The sequence below is a fragment of the Pseudonaja textilis genome, chromosome 3, assembly GCF_049901715.1.
Source record: "Pseudonaja textilis isolate UNSWEBS1 chromosome 3, rPseTex1.2, whole genome shotgun sequence".
Taxonomy (NCBI): domain Eukaryota; kingdom Metazoa; phylum Chordata; class Lepidosauria; order Squamata; family Elapidae; genus Pseudonaja; species Pseudonaja textilis.
In genome coordinates, this window is record NC_141992.1 from 115,989,027 (window position 1) to 116,007,235 (window position 18,209).

The 18,209-nt window shown below is 36.4% G+C and overlaps 1 protein-coding gene across 6 annotated transcripts in view; it reads left to right on the forward strand.

Annotated features, from left to right (window-relative positions):
- Positions 1-18,209, forward strand: part of SLC12A7 (solute carrier family 12 member 7) — a 108,266-nt gene that overhangs the window by 46,422 nt on the left and 43,635 nt on the right. For all 6 annotated transcript variants that reach the window (XM_026701020.2, XM_087930683.1, XM_026701019.2 and 3 more), the window contains exons 3-9: positions 842-964; positions 1,573-1,719; positions 6,048-6,102; positions 11,916-12,046; positions 13,031-13,257; positions 15,090-15,304; positions 15,775-15,936. In XM_026701020.2, coding sequence (XP_026556805.1) covers positions 842-964; positions 1,573-1,719; positions 6,048-6,102; positions 11,916-12,046; positions 13,031-13,257; positions 15,090-15,304; positions 15,775-15,936 — 1,060 coding nt within the window. The remainder of the gene's footprint in view (positions 1-841; positions 965-1,572; positions 1,720-6,047; positions 6,103-11,915; positions 12,047-13,030; positions 13,258-15,089; positions 15,305-15,774; positions 15,937-18,209) is intronic.

Here is an 18,209-nt window from a genome sequence, read left to right on the forward strand (position 1 = left end):
AGTAATAGACCTCTTTGAAAAGCTTTGTTTTCCACTGGGCTGTAAAGAACATAATCTCTCTGTCAGAAGAAATAAGGAACATTACTTGCTAACCTATGATTTCCCACTAGCAAATAAGTGCTTCACAGTTAGCCTAAATTAATGTCTAAATACACATTTGACAGCTGACAATTTTTTTAAAAAGGTTAAGTATTCTCACTCACCTGCATGACACTTCATTGCCCCATTTCCTAATGTTCTTGACTATCCAAAATAATAGCCACAAAAAAATCACAGTGAAACATTACTTTCTAATATTATAAAATTTATATTTCTTTTATTATATCTGTGTTACATACATTAATCAAAACAAAAAGTGGTTTCCTTAGTCAGTTGGAATACAAAAATTTACTTTTTGTGATGCAGTCCCCAAAGTCTACCTAAAATTATGGTTTCCTATAAATGCTGCTGCAAAAGATTGGTACTGTAGTTCCATAACCGTAAGGCAATGCCTTATGCTGTCGTCTAATAGTGTGTGTGTGTGTGTGTGTGTGTGTGTGTGTGTGTGTGTGTGTGGCATAAGTGCTTATAAATCTACAATTTTTTTTCCTGCTGCATAATCTCCATGCTTACCACAAATTGTAATTCAGCACATCTGGAGAAAGGAGGCTGAGATGATATTTTTCAAGCTCAATAATTGAATAATCTGTATTTTGGGGCCATGCAATGTTTATTTTTAAAAAAGCTGAAAAAACTTAGCTGGTGGTTATTTTTTAATTGGCTGTATGTAATATCTTTAAATACGCAATTAGTTTTGAGCTAAAATTCTCTTGCCTATTACTATCTTTCAAAATTTCAACAGGAAGAAATGGATAGCAACCCCATGGTATCATCTCTTCTTAACAAATTAGCCAATTATACCAATGTTACTCAGGGAGTGGTAGAGCATGAAGAAGATGAAGATGCCAAGCGGAAGGAAATTAAGGTACAAAATGCACCCTCCATTCTCTATACATCATCATTTCCATGAGTTGGATATAGTGATGGCCTTGAATATTAACAATATTAGTTCCCAATCAATGAACCCTAGAAATTTTGATGCTTTTCTTTTGTCAGATTACAGTCACACAAGCTAAGAACTATGTGAGGAAGATTTGTGTTGTTTCAAAGAAACAACATGTATAAATTGTAGCATGCACATAAACAAACGTTCTTAACATCAAGATTCTGCTAAGAGTTCAGTAATTTTCAGTTTTGCTAAAAAATGTTTAGGGAAGAGTTAAATTGAATCACAGCAGCTAAGTTAACAGCACAGAAAATGATGAAAACAACAAAGCAAACGTGAAGGAACATAAAAGTGTGTGATATCTAGATTCTCTGGGATATACACTATATGCTATACACTATTCCAGAGCATCTAGCGTAACAGATAAAATAGAAGATAATGAAAAAAGCAAAAGAAAATATAAAAGCATATGAGTAGAATGTATATGTAATCATCATGAGAAATAAAAAAAAACTTAATGTGTTGTGGCCTTTGATAGTCGTTTTTCAAAAAGATTATCTTAATTTTACATGTTATCTGATTTTTAGGCTCCACGTATGGGTACTTTCATTGGTGTATATTTACCCTGTCTACAAAATATTTTGGGAGTTATTCTATTTCTGCGACTGACATGGATTGTGGGAACAGCAGGAGTTCTTGAATCATTCATTATTGTATTCATATGTTGTGCTGGTGTAAGTATAATATATGATTTCTTTGATACTTGTTGAACTTCATTGTGCATTCTAATTTTCTATTCTGTCTTGATAATTTTACAAATAGCTGGACAGGCTATTTATAGCAAGTAAGGCTTGTAGTAATAGAGGTACACTGTTCTGTTCCCTTGTAGGCATATTTCTTAGAAGCGGCGGTATTGACAGGCTAAAGCAATGTTAAATGAAATCCATCTGCTTGTTTATTTCTAGAATGAAAAAAACTCACTGTTTTAGATCAGAAAATCTTGTGAGGAAGCCCTTTTCCTAACTAGAATTCAGTCCAAATGCAGTAGTTGTTTAAGAACAGAAAGTTGGAAGCTGCTTGATGAAAATAAATAAACAAGGCTATACTAAAGTAGATCGTATAGTTATAAAAATTTCCTCTGACTCACTATAGTTCTGTTTGCTAAAATTGTGGCCCTGAGTTTCTTGAGCTGCATGAAAAAGTTAGAGGTTTCATTGGTAGCACCCATACCTAGACAGTTTTAACTAGTAGAAGTCTCTTAGAGATCTCTGGACCACTCCAAGAAATAATTATAGAAGCAATATTTATTTTAGATATTTCAGATATGATATCTGAAATACCAAGGAGCCCTGGTGGCACATGTTGTGGTTCACCGGCAGCCTGTGCAAATGGCAGCGAAATTGGACAGTGGGGAAGAACAGGGACCAGTCCAGGAATCTGGGGAAGACTCGGATGAGGGTCCTGTGTCCAATGCAGAAATGGGGCAGGACCATCCAGGAGTTGTGTGCTGACTCCAGAGCCACCAGAGTCTGGCAGCAGCGAGGCAGAGGAACAAGGGGAATCTTTTACCAGCTCATGTGTGCGCAGAACTGCTAGAAGGCAAGAGTGGCTAAGACAAAAGGGATGACTCGGGAGTAAGGCTTGGAGGTGATTGCCCCTCCCATAAGTATAAAGGAAATGCAAAGGTAGAGAAACCTTTGCAGGAAGCAAAGTCGTTTGCTCTGTTTGGATTCAGCCTTGAAGCTCTGTGTGGACTTTGTACTTGGTTGATTTTTTCCCCCCAGTTAATTTGGCACTTTAGTTGTTGGCAGCAATTCAAAGGAGATAAAGGTGGGTGCTTATTCGGTTTGGGACTCATTACAGGCTGAGAATGAACATAATTCCCAGTGTTGAAATAAAACAAAAGTTATTTTGACTAGCTCAGTCTGTCACGTAAAATTTGCTTGCAAACAAACTCACAAAATTAACTCACAACACACCATGCACATAAATATGATTTTTTTTATAAAAAAGAGCAACTTTTACCCAAAATCAGGCAAAGCAGGCAGATTGAGTTACTCACAGAATCATTCAGTGATCTATCTATCTGCCATTGGCTAGCTCAGTCTCTCAAATTTGCTTGCCCTGAGTCTGCACTGAATTTACTTGCAAGCAAACCTTCAGTCCTAAGGGAGGTTCAGCTCTGCTGAGCCAAAGATCTAAAGACTAGCTAGAAAGCAAGAAATCCAACCATTTCCTGCTTCCTAACTAATCTAAATCTCTTGGCACAGCAGAACAGATGGTGGTCAGAAAAAGGAAAAATAGCAATTTAGCAGGCAAGTTTACTGGGTAAGGAGTGAGTAAGCGGGGAGTGTTCCTGCGGGCCATGTGGGCGGCACAGCCTTGTGTTTCTGCGCAGCCTGGATTAATTGCTTTGGGGGGTGCTCTGGGGGTGAGATTTCTCTGTGGCCCACCAAAATTTTCTCACAGCCCACCAATGGGCTGTGGCCCACCAGTTGGCAACCGCTGTTGTAGAGCACTAGGTGGCGGTATATAAGTCTAAGTGCTATTGCTATTGCTATTGCCATTGGTATTGCTATCTGGGGGAAAACCCCAAGGCATTGTGATCTCTCCATGTTTGACTTCCAAGGATAACTTGGAATCATTGTTCAGATAGATCTAGTGCATGGGTGTCAAACTCACGGTGTCACATTGGCATCAGGTGATGTATTGTGATGTTTTCCCCTTCATGGAGCTGGGATGGGAGTGTCCTGCATGCGATGCATCCAGCCTGCAGGCTGCCAGTTTGATACCCCGATCTAGTGGATAAAAACAGTGTTTTAAAATATTAAATATTTAAAACTAAAGCTATACTATAAAATTATATTAAATTTAAAAATAATGTTCAATTCCCCCCTCCCCCAAATGCATTTCCATTCAACGACTAGAAATGATTTAAAATAACATTTCCAAAAATCTGCTGAAAATTGTCTAGCAAGTTTGCGTGTTAACCAATTGTTGGGGTTTTTAACTACTTTGCCTGGAAAAAATGTATTTTGTGAGTTGATGATTGAGATCTGGGAAGTCAAGTAGATACCATGTCATGCTTTTGACTAGTGGGAAAAATAGCTCCATTGTTCTTTCTGTTGATATCATACATTTAGAACATAACATTATACCAATTACCTTTAAATTTTATCAGGATTTTGTAATATACCTGAATTTAATTTTTTATAAATTTAGTATATTGAGAATAGATACCGGTAATAATTGTTAATCTGCCTAACTTGCATTAAGATCATGAAGCTTTAATTTTTCTCTCTCATTTTATCTTTGATATTGACACTATGCAAGTGAAATCCTTATTTTCTCTGGAGGTAATTCATCCACAGAGATAATAAATAGGATATGAAGACAAAGGAAACTCTTTCTCAACAGCTGATTGACTTGATTTATTTCCAATTGTTCTTGCTTCAAATAGCAACATTTCTTAGCGGCTTATGGACTCTGAGTTATTTCCAGTGTTGAGAGCCAATAGATACCTGTAGTGCGTAATTTGGGCTAAACCTGCAAATGAGTCACCTTCAGAACTAAATTTCTAGCCAAAATTACACTGGGCAGCTTCACAAAGTTAAATGAATAACATTACACAAAAAATAGAATACATGAAAACAATCCCCATATGAGGAAACAGAACCCCTCTTTCCATATCCTCCACACCAAATCCTAACCCATAGCCTGAGAGAAAAGCCCACCTTAAAAAAATATTTCTCGTAAATGGCCATGGTGTAGGGGTCATAGAGATAGTGGCCAAAAAAGAGCAGGTGCAGCAAGAAAAATATTCTGAAGGCCAGCTAGATAACATTGTTTTGTCAGTGGGTCTAACCAGGCTGACCAAATCAAGCTGGAATGCATAAGATGGGCAGACAATATAGGAGACAAGCAGTCTCTTAAAATAGCAAGGGCTTCATATGTATCAACTCTTCAAGTAGGCCAGATCAGAAAACTGAAGACTACTGGAATTCTAAAAGTCTGTGGAGATTCTCAGTCATCCAGGTCCTTGTTGTCCCAAAGTTACAGGAGGCAACTGGAGTTTCTTGTTTTTTCTTTGAAGACATTTTATTTGTCATCTGAAGCGAAACATATTCAAAGAGAAAACGAAAAAGTCCAGTTGCCTGCTGAAAAAGCACTTTTGGGACTATTGGAATTCTACTGTATTGTTGAAAGATATAATAAAATAATGAAAACTTGATAAATTCCTAGTCTCCACTCTTATACCAAGAGAATCAAGATGTGGCAATCTTGGGTTTCTTTCTCACTCCCCCTCCTTCCTTTCCAGGATAAACTGGTACTGAGGTAATGGTTGTTGAATACCTAATTCAAGGTCATCTCCATCTATAGTAGGTGATAATCAGCATGTTGAATTACTATCAGAAGCCAGTTTGTATCCAATGCAACTCTCACAGCAGAGATATTATATCGGCATGATGGGGCTTGTCCATCTCTGGTTGTGCTGCTCTGATTATTCAGCAATAGCTTCCAAGTGACCTTCAAGGGCAAATCCATTGCGCTAGAAGGCATTGTAATAACCCATCCACAAGATAATTAAGATATGAAAAACTCTACTATATTTGTTCAATTTTTTTGTATATTTTTACATCTAAAGATTTGAACAAGGCTTTCTTACGTTGATTTCTCTTTACTGCTCTGTGCTTCAAAATGAAGGAATAGTTACAATCTATATAAATAACTAGAAGGGAGAAGACATAAATAATGTATAGTATTTCTTCTTCTTATAACATGGATATAAGTGACTGAGCCCTTTCCAGACGAATAGTCAATAACATTAAAAAATATATGTTACTATAAAAAGCATTCCTGGATGTGTCGCCGCATGGATCTTGCTGTCTTGATGAAGAATGTAAGTTTCTACTGCTCTGTACTATTCTATTTATATGATTTTTGCTTTTTATAAAATTGAATATTGTTTTTCACTGTGCAGCTGAGTGAACCCTTTTATATCTTTCAAAGTCATAATTCTTTACTTCTTAATAACTTTTATTATCATCATTTGTTTTTGTAGACTATGCTGACTGCAATATCAATGAGTGCGATAGCAACAAATGGTGTAGTTCCAGGTAATAACCAAATATAATTATGTTTTAAAATATTTCATGCACTTTATAAACAGTCCTCCATTATTGGTGAAATATTGATCACTGTGATTAAATGAGACTTATGGAAGGTAGGGAGAAAGGAATTGCTTAACATATAATGTAAGATAATAATGCTTTCATGCAGAAAATTGTGTTTGTGAGAAAACACAAAAAATGATAACTTGGGCTGATTTATTCCTGCTCTTGTCTGTTTGCTAAGACATAATGAATGGAACACACAAGACAGGCCATGCAAAGGATAAGATAATGCCAACTTTCTTTTAAGATCTACAGTGCAGCTTCTGCCAGATAAGTTGGGTGGGTACAGGGATATATGAGGCCTCCCCTTTGTTCTTCAAATAGCAACAGAAAAAAGCCAAAACTAACATGAGAGATATCCTACCTATTTATCAGATAGCAGCAGATAACCAATTAGGCACATGCCTTTGAGAGAATTCTAGTGCCAAAATAATAAAGGCCAGGCATTTACTTCAGAGTCTGTTTTACTTCAAAAGAAAAACGACTTGGTTTTGAAGAGAATGTACTCTGAGAAGTAAAATTGTTCTTTCTTCTAGAGGGGAAGGGATGGAATATTACATTAAAAGGATCTTTAATAATCTGGATTTATAATGTACATTACCAGTGAACTTAATCCCTGACTATTACTTATCTGTTTATTTTTAAAAATAATCTCTGTATCCCCTTTCTCTATCAAAAGTTTATAATAGCCATTTAATCATTCTAGTGTAAAATAATGGAAAAGTTTAAATACAAATAGCTGAAATAGAATTGTTAACAAGGATTAATGGCTTAGGAAGGGGGTCAGAGTAAGAAGGAATTTAAAATATCTAAAACACTGGAGTCTCAGTACTGCAAAAGGGAGTCATTTCATAGCCCACTTTATCATAGAGAAGTGATAATCCACAATATGGAACATAAAAGAGCAAGACCTTCCCACAAAAATCCTAACTATCTGTGGAGTCACCAGTGGATGTTGAAGGAAACTTACCTCTAGGTGATATAAAACTCTACTCCAATTTTGATTGTAGCTTGATACCAAATAGGTAGCTGGTGCAGATATTTTAGTGCAGCTGTAATGGGCATGTAAAAAGCAACCCAATCCGATACGTTACCACTGCAATTGCCTTAGTTGTAGATTTCAAACCACTTTCAAGGGTGACCTCAGTAGACCACATTATTGTAATTTTGAAGTCACCTCTGTATGGTAGTCTTTGGGAATATCTTTATTCAGGAGAGGGTACTAGCCTATTACTATTAGGCACTTCTGACCATAAAAATAATCTCCAGTGATGATCAGCACTACCAGAATGTAAACCTGTTCATTTAAGAGGGAATCAAACATCCCCAGAGCAGATTTGTGTTTATGTTTTAGAGTAGGGGTATCCTTCTATCAGATACCTTTAATGTACACCGCTGTCATCTTACTAGGAATCAGCTTAGTTTCTTGACTTTGGGCAACCCACCACCCTATTCAAGCATTAGTTTAGACTAGACATTGGCTTTCTTGATTGCAGTACTACAGAAAAATTGGTTTTCATTACAGTGTCGTGATATAGTTTTCCAAATCTAATGACATCTATAAACATGCAATGAAAGAAATTAATTATTTTGTGTTTTTCTGTGAATTCACAAGAAACATATTAATGTCATAAGAATTTACTTTAATATGAAGTACAGTTAATCTTTCCTTACTTGTTTACCATTGCTTCCAGCTTCAGTTACCCCTACTGCCCTGTACTCCCCAGGATCTGCCTCTTGCTGGTCACCTTCAGAAATTTTTCTCCTGCTCTTGACACACCCACGTACCCTCTTCTGGGCCACTGCGGGCCTTCTTACCGAGGCTACCTTGCTGGATATGTCTGTCAGCAGCTGGAGAAAAACAGTGAAGGTAAGTGGGGTGCAACAGATCCTGGAGAATGCATGACAGTCGGGCAGTTGGGGCTTTGGAATAGTATTGGCATAATGGGGTGATTGAGATGGTATTTCTCAGTACCAGTGGTGGCAGCTGGCTGAGAGTGCTAAAGGCCCTGGGCCTCTATTTTAAACCCTGCCCTGCCATCAATGAGATTGGAGGTGAGGTGAGTGGCTATGGTGAGTGGCATCCGGTGGCGCTTCCGTCAACGACAGATCAGAGACCACGATCATGCGCAGCTTCGATCCGTGTTTACCTTGTCAGAGGTTTCCAAACAGGACCGGATCCACCTCGGAGGGGTGGGGAAAGAAGGGGAGACTGCCAGCTGGGTCGAGGGGAGCCGCATCTCCCCTCCCTGGCTTGGCATACTCCCCTTGAAGACAGGAGTAAGCAGCAGTCTTTAATGGCTGCCCTGAAGACGGGAAGCCATTTGAGAAATAAGATTGTGCTGGAGCAGAGAAGCGGGCAGCATGGAGACCAGGCAAACTAGATGACATATGGACACTAAGATACCCCGGAATTAAGCTAAAAAGAAACCTTAAGAAAGAAAGATAGTAAAAGTGGCGACCAGAGAAAGTGAAAAAATTGACAGCTGAAAGTGGCTTTGAACTTTGAAAGGAGCTAAATTCAAGGAGGAAGCCAGAAGAAAATACTTGTTTAAATTGGATAAATATATTATTTTGGCACTAAATAGGCATAATTAAAAGCTGAACTTGAATGTGTCAAAAAAAAGAAGAAGAAAGAACAGTAATTGATAATTGGACTTACTGGGTTTCTGAAATTTAAAAGCCCTAAACAGGAAAAGTAAGGGTGTGGGGAAGAGTGGAACAGATTACCCATAACAAACAGATTACCCATAACAATAAGGAAACTTCAATCCAAAAAGAGATCACTCTGGCGGAAAAACAAATCTGGTTACGTTGCCAATTTCAAAAGCTGATACAAAAATTTATGCCACCAGATAAAGACTGAATGCGCCAATTATCACATTAAACAAGAGGAAAACCTTCTATGCACCAATTCCACCCGTGATTCTTAAAATTTTGTAAACAACAAACTAAAAGACTCAAGGTCCATCCCACCCCTGATAGGACCTAATGGTAAAGACTGCAACGATGACACCATTAAAGCCAACATCTTTAACACGTTCTTTGGCTCAGTATTTGTAAACAGCAATGGAACATGCCCAGTATTTCCTAGCCGAACCACAGAAAACTACAATGATCTAATACATATCGATTTTACAGAAGACAATGTTGAAAAAGCACTATGCAATCTAAAACCATCTCTACCTATTGAACCGGACAGAATATGTGCCTACTTCTTAAAAAAGCTATCCACTGCCATAGCAGAACCTCTAAGCATAATCTTTGAAAAATCTTTCAGGACCAGCTCCTTGCCAAAACTATGGTCACAAGCCACAGTCATCCCCATCTTCAAAAAGGGAGACCTGAGCCTAGTTGAAAATTACAGACCAATCTCTTTATGCTGCGTCACCTGTAAAGTCATGGAATCAATTATTAACCAATCCATTATCTTCCACTTACAAACAACCTACTCTCCAATAAACAATTTGGTTTCAGAAAAAAACTATCCTGTAATCTGCAACTCTTACACTGCAAAAACATATGATCAGAGCAAAACAGTAGACACAATCTACATAGACTTCTGTAAAACATTTGATTCAGTGGTACACGGCAAGCTACTCCTAAAACTAAAATCTTATTGTATCTCTGGACAACTGCATAACTGGATAGAAGCATTCCTGTCAAGCAGACAACAAATGGTCAAAATTGGGAGTGTCCTATCAAATTCTGTACCTGTCAATAGTTGTGTTCCCCAAGGCAGTGTTCTAGGACCAACTCTCTTCATACTCTACATAAATTATCTCTGTGATCATATTAAGAGTAACTGCATTCTCTTCACTGATGATGTAAAGCTGTTCAATACCACAGACAATACTGCTACCCTTCAAAAAGGTCTTGACTATGTATCAGAATGGTCAAACAAATGGCAACTTCAAATCTCAACAAATAAATGCTCTGTCTTACATATTGGCAAAAAAAATCAGAAAATAAAATACAAGCGGAATAGTCAAGATCTTGTTGATGATCCAAGCTCTGTAAAGGACCTTGGAATACTCATCTCTAATGATCTAAGTGCTAGAGCCCACTGTAACTACATAGCCAAAAAGGTATTAAGAGTTGTTAACCTAATCCTACGTAGCTTTTTCTCTGGTAATATCACACTACTAACTAGAGCATACAAAACATTTGCTAGACCAATACTCAAATACAGCTCATCAGTCTGAAACTCACATTACATATCTGATATTAGCACAGTTGAGAAAGTCCAGAAATATTTCACAAGAAGAGTTCTCCTCTACTCGTTGTAGCCTATGTAGTCTTTCAAGTCTATGCCACCAGACTTGAAATTCTAGACCTAGAAAACTTTGAATTACACCGTCTTCGGTCTGATCTATGTATGGTATATAAAATCAGACATTGCAATGTCCTACCTGTCAATGAATACTTGAGCTTCAACCATAACAACACAAGAGCACATAATAGATACAAACTCAAGGTTAACCGCACCAAACTTGATTGTAGGAAATACCACTTCAGCAACAGGTCACTGTCTGGAATTCTCTACCTGACTCTGTAGTTTCTTCCCCAAACCCCAAAAACTTTAACCTTAGACTGTCTACTATTGACCACACCCCTTTCCTAAGAGGTCTGTAGGGCACATGCATAAGCGCACCAACGTGCCTACAGTCCCTGTCTTATTGTTTCTTTTATTTTTCTTATATGTACCCATTTCATGTATTCATAACTATGTATATACTTAAACCTATTATCTTGTAAGCAATTGACAAATCAAACTTGGACATAACAGAGAGCGCCGCCTAATGGTAAAAGAAAAATTTTAATGACACTTTAAAAATGCCTGGTTCTTACAAAATTGGAATTTGATACAAAATAAGTAAAATAATAATAAGATTTGCTTTTTAGTTCTATTATAAAGATGTTGTATCTGATACAATTTATTTTTAAGCGCAAGGTATTATTCTGTATATTAGCCATCAGTGGTATGATTGGGTATATAATATTTAAAAAGGGGGAAACAGCCTAAAACAGCTAGCAAGGAAAGGTTGTAAAATTGGACAAAACTCACTGAACATCTGTCTCGCTCAGCAACCAAAATTTTGGGCTCAATAGTGGTCGTAAGTTGAGGGCTACCCATAGTAAACATTTTATATTGCTAGAAAGTTACATTAGAATTAATTGACATTAATAACTCTTTTGGGAGACAGTTCAGTGAGGTGATTAAGGCACTAGACTAGAAATCAAGAGTCCATGTATGAAGCCAACTGGACTACCTTGGGTCAATCACACTTTCTCAGCCCTAGAAAGGAGATAATAGCCAAGAAAATTTCAAGGACTAATCCAGGATCCAAAATTGATTTGAGGATGCAAAAATAAATAGTTTTAAAGATAGTGGATTCACCTAAGCCCGTCTCCTTGAAGCATTGGCGTCATATTATCTGTACATGGGGTATGCATTCTCACACATAGGATAGCCTTTGAAATAGCCACACAAGTCCTCCAAAGAATGCATCTGCTTTAACTCTTCTAATCTGTTTGGTGGAATATCCCTTCAGAATGCATTGCAAGCTTTAGTATTTTCACCATTGTTAAGCAGTGCTAAAATATTTCACTTAGTCTTTCAAATCAGATTGACTTTCTGGCCTACTTCATCTGATTTAGTGTCCCAATTAGTTAAGCAAGACAAATATGCTTTGAATATGGTTAATATGTTCTATACCATGTTAATTTGTGTCTTTTCCATTTTAATTTCATAGCTGGTGGTTCGTATTATATGATCTCACGGTCATTAGGGCCAGAGTTTGGTGGAGCTGTGGGACTTTGCTTTTACTTGGGCACAACTTTTGCAGGAGCTATGTATATTCTTGGCACAATTGAAATTCTACTGGTAGGTCTTTTATTTAAGGTTATGTTTTCCTTTTCATGCCATGTATTAAGAGTATTAAGAATGTAGTTTTCTTATGTAATAAATACCTTACCTCCTTTTCAATGTAGGGTTTGCTAACTATAGCAGACACAATCCTGAAGATTCCGACCTGCCCATGTTAATCAGTATTTGCCTAGCCATATGTGCATGTATATATCTGACAGGGGCAGAACAAAGAAATCCCTTTATTTTGTTTGAATTAATAACAATTGTAAAATGAGTTACCCCATTTCCACAATTAATTGTTCCTCATCTGCATATAGCAATCATTCTTTCTTTATAAATAGAAAGACCATGTTTCCATACATAGAAATACTGAATGCACACAATCCATCCCTCTGTCCAGTAAAAATAGCAAATAAGAAATAAGGCAGGGTAGATAGAGCTCTTGGTACAAGAAACGTGTAAACTACATTGGGATATGAAACAAAGACAAAGGAACAAAACTGGGTGGAGATGAGTCAAGGTGGAGAAGTTAAATAAGGAAGAACAAAAGGCAAGGGAGAAGCCCCATTTAGGCAAAAACATTGAGCAAGAGCCACTCCCAAGCACTATCTAATCCTCAGCGTAATTTGCTCTGTGCAGCATTTTTTTCATTTTCATAAGTTGCTTCTCTTCTCACATGTGTCTCCTCAATTTATCAGAAATTATTTGGGGAGAAAATTAACCTTCCTATTTCATTTATTATATGATCTTCAGCCATAATTAGTTGAACTGAACCAGAGGTCAACCAGCTATTTATTTTTTCTTTATTAAATTTTATGTGCTTCTCATCTCACTGTCCAAAGTGATTCTGTTGAAATGACAGAGTTATCAGTTATCTCCTTTTTATTTTAAAAATTACATTTTAGTCTATGATCTTGCTGTTGATTCTTACTGCAGTGCTTTAAATTATTTATGCTTTGGAACTTTGTACTAAAATTATATTCAATATTTGTCTTACAGAAATATATTTCTCCTAATGCTGCTATTTTTCATGGAAGCGAGGAGGCCACATTAAACAATATGAGAGTGTATGGGACGTGCATCGTTGCTCTGATGGCAATAGTTGTTTTTGTGGGAGTCAAATATGTCAATAAGCTTGCATTAGTCTTCTTGGCTTGTGTAATCCTTTCAATTATGGCTATTTATGCAGGGGTTATTAAAACTGCATTTCATCCTCCGGACTTTCCGTAAGTGCATCGCTACATTTAAATACCAATGGTAGTTATATTTTAATTTTGTTAAAAGGTTAAAAAAGAAGTGCAGTAGCAAATAATGCTAGTGATGCTTGCATTAGATTAGCTCAAGACCTTGAAACATGCCAAAAAGTCATCCTAGGTTTTCTGAAATGATTCGCTTAGGTGTATCCATAAATGGGAGAGAACATTGTTGCAAAAGAGTTTCAAAGTCTGATTTCCACATTTTCTGATGCTTCAGATCTTTGAACCATTAATTGAGCAGATGTTTACTCAGTAGCCTGCATAATAGTAATTAATTAAATTGTTGTGATTTGAGCTTTCATAAAGATACACAAAGAAATGTGATTGGGGTTTTTAGAATACAGTCATCTTTGTAAAAGGAATTTAAATGAAGCTCTTGTAGATGCTTGTCTATCTGTGGTAAAGCCTCACATTTCAGTTTTCTAAAATTATTCTGAATTTACCTTGAATCAACATGTACTATACCTTTGTTTTGGATAGATTCTACAAAATAATGCAGAGCACTCATTAGTCCTCATCTGCATTATTTTCAATGTACAGAACTTTAAATGGACTAGAACATAGAATGCACACATTGTTAACTGGCTAAAGATAAAGCTGTATTTCCATTTGCTTGAATACAAGTAACCTGTGGGAATCTGGGACCTTAATTTATTAAGATCTCAGTTCACATATCGTTATATTTGCTTCTGACTCTGAGAATACATCTGTTCATCCGATGTCCTAGATACACATCTAGGGACATTTGGGAAGTATAGGTTGTGAAACCTCATTGTGTACCCAGAGTGAAGCCTTTCACGTGTTCAGGTAAAAGCTCAAAGACAGCCAGTATTTCTCTTGTTGTCAACATTTTAATTTCTATTACGATTCCTCTAAGCATATGATAGTGCCATCCACACTGATAGCTTTCTCAGCCTACTTCCTAATCTCTTATGTTTTTCACAGATCATAAATGATCTTCAATCATTTACACATTTTAGTTTGTGGAAAAATAGTTCCCTTAGTACCTGATACTTTACTACCTAAATAATAACCCAAATTAGAGACAATTACACTGGGAAGAGGTCAAAGTATCTGTGCATGCCCACTCATACAACCAGAAGCAGCTTTCAAAGCAGCCACACCAGCCTTGTACACAATGCTGTTGATTTAATAATTCCAAAGATGTACACCACACTTACATCCCAATTTTAAGAAGGACCTCTTTTGAGACCTTTGTTCAACCCAAGTAAAGAAATGTGAACACCTGTATGTGTGCCGATTCAAATCAGTTTTGGCTCCTGGCAACTGTTTGTTGCTGTTTTTTTGACAAGATGTTCTGAAGTGGTTTGCCATTGCCTGTTTCCTATGGCTGAGAGAGAGAGGGGAATGGCTGAAGGCTACCTAGCAGGCTGTATGCCTAAATTGAGATTAGAATATACAGGCTTCAGGTTTCGTGCCTTACGTACACCAAATTGGCTCTCTATGAACACTTACATATCCTTTTCACCTACAGTACGGCCATTTAAAATAAAACAGCAACAATTGCAAAAGTTACTTCATTTCTAGCCCCTCTCTCTCCTTTATTTCTTTTCTAAAAAACTTTCCAATAGCATTCTTTTTAAAAATATTTTGATGCCACATGACATTAATAAAAAGAAATTTAAGATTATTGGAGATTGTTTTCTTTATGAGCAGAGCTGTTAATATAAGCTAGAAGTAGGATATAGATGTCAACATTGGTTTAAGATTTATTATCCTTAATTTGTCTTTTTAATAATGAAAAGTGCCCTTTAAATTATTTGTTTAATTATATTTTCTAGTATATGTCTTCTTGGAAACCGTACGCTAGCAAAAGATAAGGATTTTCCCTGTGCTAAACATATTGAAACAAACAACATAACAGTAACTACCCAATTGTGGAAATGGTTTTGTGGCAATAATCCCAACTTAAATGCTACTTGTGATGACTATTTTCGGTTAAATAATGTCACAGAAATCCAAGGTATTCCTGGAATTAAAAGTGGAGTCTTATTTGGTGAGTCTGGAATTCCAGTGGAAATAATTTTGGGAATTAAAAAAAAAAAATAGAACTAGTGATTTTCAACTGATAATAAGAATTTTGTCAATATGATCAATACAAATTGTTCCTTAATTTAAGGGAGGCCCAAAACAAATGGCAGCCTTTGTTTAACTCCTTTTCTCTGTCTATTTAACTTTGAACCCCCGTTTTATTTGTTGCATATGTTTACCTGCTTTGTGTTTCCGTTTTGATTTGTCATAGCTGTACATGATATTTTTCCCACAGTTTCAGTGGGGTTTTGTCTACGTCCATCATATCATTTTTATGAAGTAGATATTTTCCCCCCAGAAATAAAGAAAACTCTATAAAGTGTGGGACAGAATGAGTACTGAGAATAAGTTTATAGATTTTTGCATCAGGACTGGTTTATTTATTTTTTTAAAAATGGTTGTGAGTAAACAAAACCATTGTTTTTTCCATGGCAGATAATTTGTGGAGCAGCTATTCAGACAAAGGAACAATTGTGGAAAAACAGGATCTTCCTTCTATTCCTGTTTTAGTTGAAGAGGAACAAGTCTATTACATTTATACAGATATCATGACTTATTTCACCATGCTAGTAGGGATTTATTTTCCTTCTGTGACAGGTATTGTTTCATCCTTTCTGCCTCCTATAAGAAAATGTAGTTATTATAAATTATTTATCTAAAATTTTGTTGACGTGCATTTCAGGGTCCTAATCTCACACAATGACATATGTAAAAATAAATGGCAGTATAGAAAATTGGTGATGGAATGTAGTAGGCTCGATTCCCAGGAAGAGAGGGAATCATTCAGAGGAATAAAAGGTAGCTCAATCCAGATATTTTATTTGAGAGAAAGAGGGTGAGGACAACCCCTCCCTAATAGTTTTCAGAGTATATGCTTGATGTAAACAGCAGCGTGCTTCAGTTTGTCAAGAGTCTGGATCAAGAAAGAGTTCTGCTTGGAAGAACTGCCACATATCTTTCCTCCTTTTTGAACCTGACACAATCAGTTCAGAACTGGAGAAGCCACTGGGATAAGAAGCGAAACATCTTCAAGGAAAAAAAACAAAGCCTACTTGCCCTTTGAAAAAAAGGACTTTGGGGATAAAGTTGGAAATCATGACTACTGATACATTTTTATGAATACTTTAAAAGTGCCAAATTGAAAAATTCAGTACCCATGACAGTGGATCAACGTTACGATATTATTGTACTTTCACATTTCATACCTGATGAGCTTATTTGCACAACAGAACCGGATATCAAAGGTGATTTCCAAGAGAAATAGGCACCACCATCTAATATAGCTTGTTAAAACAATACTGTACTGCAACCAAATAATCCATTTCTCCCAAAACAGTTGTAGTAGAACCACATATTTTAGCACCTTGAATGAATTCTAGAATGCTAGCATCAAGAAGGAAACATTAGAGACCAAGCAGACTTTATTTAGTATGTGTTTAGATTCAAGGAAAGCAGCCCCCCCATCCCCTCTACCCCCAAATCTATTTTAACCAGGCTGGAAAAGCAGTAATCAAATACAGTCTTTGTAGGTCTCACCGCTGTACAACTTCTGTATACATCTTTGAGTAACACAAATACTGGTGGCTGAGAAGAACAGTTTCTTCATTGACAGCACAAACTTTAACACACCAGCAAACACCTTTGCATGCAACCAAATCTTTTTGACATATTTCAGGTCAATATACTCATTCAGATCCTGGTTAGTTGCTATTTTTTATTTTTGTCTCCTTCACTGCCCAAGAATTCAGTATAGCAATAACTTCAACACATAGGGACTTTCACCAAAACTGTCTCTGAGAGAGATGGGCAGTTTTTAAATACAATAAATAAGTTTTTGAAATTGGGAGTCGCAATAAATTTTATTGCATTACTTTCCACTTCTCCCCATCTTTTTCTTATCTTTTGTAATAAGCAATTTGGTCATCTCTTTATTTCTTTAAAGAGTGTATGGCTTATTTGTAATAGCCTTCCCCCATAATAGTTTACAGTCTACAATGTATATACACCCTTTCTCTCAAAGTGGGGTTTTCAACATGTGTTACTGGGCCTCCTTGCTGTGCTTTGCTCCAAAAGATAGGTAGCTTTTAGCTACCTATGTAAAATGTTTCCTTTTTTGCAAAATAATACCCAAAATGAAGTAGTGTAATTAAAAATGAAGAATTTTCCCTCAATACTCTCTTCCCCAATTAAAAAAAATATTTTTAGTTGCATTTTCTGCTTGCTGCATATTGTCACATGCTCTGTTGCTTGAAATACTGATTTTCCCAAAAGCAGATCCACATCCAGGAGAGTTCCTCACCCTGTCCTTGTTGACTGGTGTCTCTAGAATTTAAATCTCAAGCAAGCCAGTATTAATTTCTTTTATCATTCAGCTTTAGAAAGCTAAAGCAAATTTAACAGGAAGCTCCTTCTGAAAAGTCCCTAATAATGTTTAAATCCCTCTAAGGGGACAGAATTATTTTGCCATAGTAAGTAAATTGTCTATATATAGAGATAAAATGTTCCACTCTCTTTCACCAAGTTGGAAAATGTTTTGTGCTCTCTGTTCCTATTAAGAATAAATACTGTATTTGTATTTAAGAAAAAAAAAACAGCTGCACATCCAGACCTTATTTCTTGAGTACATTTAATCCCTACAATTCTAAATTCTCTCTTTTGGTTAACCTTCCAAACTATTTTACTTTTGACTTAGAAATTTTTGGGAATTTTACAGAAGATTCTGTGGAATAGAACTTATCTCTATATTATGCTATCTTGTTCAGGTAGTTTTCATGTATTCATTCCATGATGCCTGCATGGCTCAAATAGTACAGAACAAGAATGTGATAGCATTATTAATAATTGTCTTCTGTCCATGGAGTATGTTTGTT